General features: G+C 47.4%; 1 protein-coding gene across 1 annotated transcript in view; it reads right to left on the bottom strand.

Moving 5' to 3' along the window:
- The window catches only part of LOC102811094 (chromosome unknown open reading frame, human C16orf62), a 134,293-nt gene that overhangs the window by 16,517 nt on the left and 111,776 nt on the right, over window positions 1-6,000 (bottom strand). The window contains exon 27 of the mRNA XM_006875954.1: window positions 4,785-4,924. Coding sequence (XP_006876016.1) covers window positions 4,785-4,924 — 140 coding nt within the window. The remainder of the gene's footprint in view (window positions 1-4,784; window positions 4,925-6,000) is intronic.

Here is a 6,000-nt window from a genome sequence, read left to right as displayed (position 1 = left end):
AAAAAAAAAAAAAAGAGCAATTCTCACCAGCAAAAATGATCTTGTTTATCCACAGATTAATCTGTTTCTCTCCTTTCAGACATGCCTATAAGTCCTGAGGGCCTTATCGATTGGCTTAGCTGTACAATAAGGCGAACATCCCTATGAAACCTTTTTAAGCCAAAATGGCATCAACTGATGAAGCGATTGCCATTAGTGTATGTGGGAAAGATTGGTGAGTGTTCCCAAACTCAAAAAACAACCAACCAAGTCATAGCAAACAACACCTGAAGCTAACATGACAGAGCTCAGTGCTCTGGCAGCTCCATGTGGAGACGAGAGTGCAGTTCCCGGGGAAGGCGCTTGGGGGCGCCACTTTCACTGCTCAGGATGCACACTTCCTCTTTCATGACTCCCTGTAGAACAAACACTGAATACTAGCTTCATTTTTTGCCTTTTTCGCTAAAAGCAAAAATCCTCTTCAGATTTCTTAAGGTTGGTGCAAACAGGATATAAATCTTTCATAAAAGTGAGGTGGTGTAGCATTCGACCACGTTCCACAGACTCCTGTTGACCTTGAGAGAAGAAGAGGAAGGGCTGGTTGGTCTGAAGTTTGGGGAGACTGGGGAACTCCTGAGCCCATGGACACGGAGCCCACAGAGGACCAGAGCTGAGAGTGAAGTGTCCAGCTACACTAAAGGGGGGTGGGGGGGAAGCACAAGAACGCCCAAAGTTGCAGATAGTACCCATTTGACCTAGCTTCGATGGCTTGATGACCAGAACTTGACTAGAGGAAGATAAAGAAATGTGATAAAGGAAACAAGTGTAAATTGCTACAATTTGATGAACTTGACCTATACTTATGGCTGTAGTAGCTCCAAATACCAACTGTGAGGGAAGGAGTCTTCACATCCAGGATCAAGCCTATCCTCTTGGTTTACAGGGTTGATAGGGATGGGCAACTTAGACATTGGCTACCTAAAATGGGGGTGGAAGGTGGGAGCTGACTTACAATTTTCAAGAGGGAGTTCAGTTTCAAAGTACGTGGGGGAGAGGAAAGATAGAATCCCCACTGAATAGTTTTCATCTTGTCTAGATGGGTCTGGTGAAAGGAAATGGGAATAGGATTCTTTTGATTAAATAGTGAGTAATTGTTATCATGACTAATTGCGATAGGCACAACTGTAAAGGTAGAAGTTTTGTAACATAAACGGGGGAGTAGTTAATCTTACAATCCAGGAACAGAGGACCCTAGGACCATCAAGGGCGAAAAGCACAAGCAGAATGTGGGGACCCTATCCAGAGAAGCAGCAACACCAGAGATGGAGGCAGAGATGAGGACATGGAGAGATAGAGCAGCTGAGGACTCTAGACTCATGGGAAGAGAAAGACTGTGTGCTGGTGGCCAGGAGGCTGGCTTGCAGAATGCACACTTTGGTTGTTTAAGTGATTATATATTCCTCAGTGTTGTTGTTTTTTAAATTATTATTCCTTAGTGTTTTTGTGTACATTAAAAATATATATATATACTGTTAAATGATGATGCATGGAGGGGATTGTAATCATTTCCATGAAACAAAATACGATAGGATGAGTTCAAAATCAGTGTTCTCCTATATAAACTATCACTCAATTCACAATGAAAGCTTTTTTTAAAAAAAAAAAAAAGTGAGGTGGTACAAAACAACTTTTCAAAAAGTAGGGGGCAAGTACCTGCATTCTGTAGGTTGCTATATGATCCAACCTTCTCCCCAGCTCCTAGAACAGTGTGAGGCACAAGGTGGGCACTCGGTAAATACTGTTGGATGGACTATGTTTTTTTTGCCCCAACACTTTCTAAGGGCCAGACACTGGGGCAGTTGCAAAAACAAGTCATAAGAGCTACCATTTATGGTAAGCTAACACTGTGCTCAAACATCTCCTATGTTCCAGGATGATATGACTGGGGTCCCCAATTCACAGGTGGGGAAATGAGTCACAGAGAAGGTACGGTGCTCTCAGTCCCACTGCTGGTTCATGGGGGACCCAGGATTCGAACCCTGGCAGTGTGGCTCCAGAGTGACCTTCCTACCTAATGACACACAGACATACAGATAAATTAGGTTTGTTGCCAATGTTATGGGCTTGCTAACAGAAGAGGGCGTACACACATTCAGTCATCTGAGTGGCGCATGAGAAATGCTATAACCTTGATGAGAATTAGCATCAACCTCATCCAAGAAATGGCTCAGCACGCAGCAGCTACCAACCCGAGGCGCCTTGTTGCAAAAATTCACAACCACCGAAAGCCCTGTGGAGCAGAGTTCTCCTCTGACGCCCACGGAGCCGCCATGATGGAGAACACAGTCCACGGCAATGGGATTGGTTTGATTTTCAGTCTAACCTGAAGGCATATGTGCAGCAGTGATGGCTTCCATTGGGTGAGGTGTTCTGTACAAGCCAGGAACATCGACAGGAGCTGCCACCCCAGCACGAGAGGGGAAACAGGGTGCTCAAGTCTAAATGCCTCAAATGACAGGCATCAAGACAGCACAGCTGCCCCTCACAGCCCACCTCCACTGACAGCGCATGACTGGTTTCCTCTGCTAACAGCTGCTTCTAACCAGTCTCATTTGTTCTGCTATGTGGATGCCCAAAAGTATCTATTTTATTTAGGGATCTGCCTTGGAAAGAGACAACAATCTGAATGTGCCAGTAACTTAATTTCAACATCTATGGGAAACGACGCAACACACCTTCAAAGAGAGTGAAAGGGGCAATCAGAAGCCATGAAGGTTGGAAGTCAGGTAATTCCAAGAGCTTCTGGCCACAAACCAAAGAGGCAAGAGATGACTTTCAATCTCGTGTACAGAAAAAACATTTCTACATGATAGCCAAGCTTCAGTAGTTGTAAAATTGAAAAGAAAAACTGTACTTTGATGACTGAATGCTAACAACTGAAGCAAGACAGATACAGACTTTTTAAAAAGAAGTAAAAGAAAAAAGAAAAACAAATTGGCCCTGGATTTGAACAGCGCTCCAGAGACAATGGTTCTGCTAGAGGCCTGAGCCAGGATGCCTCCCTCACAGAGGGCAGAACAAAGCCACTCCCTGGGCTCTTCCAAGGGGGCCTGCAGTGGACTCAAACCTCTCACCCCTGGCCGTGGCAGGGGGCCTTTCTTTGGATCTCTGAGCCTCAGGAAGCTGCCCCAGAAATGCCAATCTTAGGGAGCAGCGTAATGCCCTGATAGTGACTAGCCTCCCAGAAGTGCTAAGAAGAAGGCCACGAAACAGGAGGCTGGACACAGACCTCTGGACTTGGCCACTGACTAGCTGTGGCCCTGACCTCTGTGCCGCAGTTTTCACGTCTCTGAAATGGAAGTTTTGAGTGTTTGCAAACTGCTTGGAAGTGCAGAGGTTCAGTGTTCAGTTGCTAACTAAAAGGCCAGCAGTTTGAACCCACCAGCGGCTGAATCAGCTTCTGAAATGACTTACAGCCTTGGAAACACATACTACTCTGTGGTAATGGGTGGTGAGGAGTCAGAACAGGCTTTGTTTTCCGCAGAGTTATGAAGCCCTTTAGAGAAGGGGCAGGAGCACAGGTGGGGTGGGAGGATGAAGGCATGGCAGGGACAGACAAGAGGAGACAGAGGTCACAAGGGGACAGAAGGTTTCTGCTGTGAGTCACACACACACACACACACACACCCCATCCCAAGTCACCAGCTTCATCAAGTATCTGTCTGTCAGCATCCTTCTCGCCTTCCCCTGGTCTAGTCACTACGGCTTTCTTCCAGTCCCTCAAACGCTCCTTCCCACCTCAAGGGTCTCACCCATGCTGTCCCCTCTGCCCAGACATGCCCTGTCCTTGCCCCCATGCCCCCAGTTAACTCCCAGAGAACACATCCTCCCTGGATGCTGAGGCTCTCTGCTCCTGTAGGTGAATGAAATCTATGGAGTAACAAACACCTGTGGAGTAACAGCGGCGTGAAGCTCAGCACTGGGCGTCTTGTATACAGCGGGCCTTACCACATGGTGAAAGTGTGGAAAGAAGCATGAGTCAGCCCACAGTTCACGCTGACCCCATGCACGACAGAACCCAAGGCTGTCCAGTTCTGGGTCATCCCATGATCAGCTGTGGACTGAACGGTTGTGAGTCACAGAATTTGCATTGGCTGAATTTTCAGGAGATTGCCAGGTTTTTCTTGCTAAGTCTGTCTTACTCTGGAAGCTCCACTGTAACTTGGTCATAGCAACATGCAATCCTCCACTGATAGGGGTGGTGACTGAGTGTAAGAGGCAATGACCAAGAATCAAACCACTGAGCCACCAATTCTTACTGCTGGGACCCTGCTCGTCTCTTACAGTCCACGAGAAAGCCCAGCACCCTTCCAGAAAAGTCCCTGTGATCAACGCCATCTTGGTTCTGTCTCTTACATGGCGCCATGAGAACATCACCACTACTGCCCCACAGCCTTCTGGGGTACTTCCTGTGTGCCACTCACAATAACCCCAGGGGCTAGAGACAAGCTAACGGGATTCCTATTACTCTGCAGAGGAGCAAACAAAGTCTAGTAAAGGTCCACAACTGTCCAATTCTGCAGCGCTGGTCATTGGTCAAGCCGGGAGATTCTTCACCAGGTGCACCTGGCCCCAAGGTCTGAGCCCATCACCCTTAAGCTACCCCTCCCTCATCAGTAGAGACAGAATATGCCCGAGATTATGGGAGACACACCGCAAACAGAAAAAACTCCGAGCCATCCCACCATCTGACCAGAACCCCAGCATGTAGACAGTAGCTGGAAGGCTCCTCGAGGGTCACCTACCGGAACTATTAGTAGAGTTGAAAAGAAATTGCAGAGGAATTCCAGAAGGAATGATCCCGATGGCCGCATCTTTCCATCGATGTTAATCATCGTCGGGACTTCAGGAATAAGGCTTATGGCGGCTTTGAAGAAAGCATCGGCTGCAAGGCAAAAGAAGAGTCCAGGGGTCACAGCTGCACAGCCTGGAGGCCAATCCTGACACTTACACAGGAGGAAAGTCCAGGTGAGCATGGTGGCTCCAGATGATAAGCACTGGACTATGAACCACAAGGTCCACGGTTCGAGCCCACCAGCTGCTCTGTGGGAGAAAGACAAGGCATTCAAATCCAGCAAGGATTTAAAGCCTCGCAAACCCTACACCAGATCACTGGGAGTCAGAACAGACTCCACGACACTAAAAACAAGACGTCTAGGTAAGGTCCTAGAATGAGGTTTCCGCAAACCGTAACTGACTTGATGGAACAGCTGGTTGAGAAGACTGCTTCTAACTGACCTCAATTCCACTTACAGGCAAGATGGCTGAGATGGTCAAGTGATGAAAGCAGGCAGGACACTAGTACAAAAAACCTACAAGTTACAGAGTCACCAGGGCTATGGGCTCCTCATGTACAGCCTGTGAGGGAGGGGTGCCAGTGTGCCCATTTCACAGATGGGGAAACAAGGCACTGCTGGGGCCATGCTCAAACCAGATTCAGGTCAGCTGGGATCTACTCTAAATGTCTGTCAAAGAAACAGATGCAATAAATATATGAAGGTATGCATGCGTGCACATGCACACACCCACACCACATACATGCCATGCACGCCACATATGTGTCACATGCACCCCATACACACCACACATACTAAACACATGACACACACACCAGAAACGCCACACACACATTACACACATACCGTGCACGTACCACAAACGTCACACACACACACCATAACCACCACACACACACTACACATATATCTTGCACATACCACAAACACCACACACACATTACACACATATACCGCACACATACCATAAACGCCACACACACACCATGCACGTACCACAAACTCCACACACACTACACATATACTGAGCAATACCATAAACACCACACACATACATACCACAAACACTACACATATATACTGCGCACATACAACAAACACCACACTACACACATATACCGCACACATACCACAAATACCACACACACAACAACTTTAAAGACTT

This window comes from Chrysochloris asiatica, unplaced genomic scaffold (genome assembly GCF_000296735.1).
Source record: "Chrysochloris asiatica unplaced genomic scaffold, ChrAsi1.0 scaffold00348, whole genome shotgun sequence".
NCBI lineage: Eukaryota > Metazoa > Chordata > Mammalia > Afrosoricida > Chrysochloridae > Chrysochloris > Chrysochloris asiatica.
The sequence above is the reverse complement of the archived record's forward strand: the minus strand, read 5'-3'. Positions and strand labels throughout refer to the sequence as shown.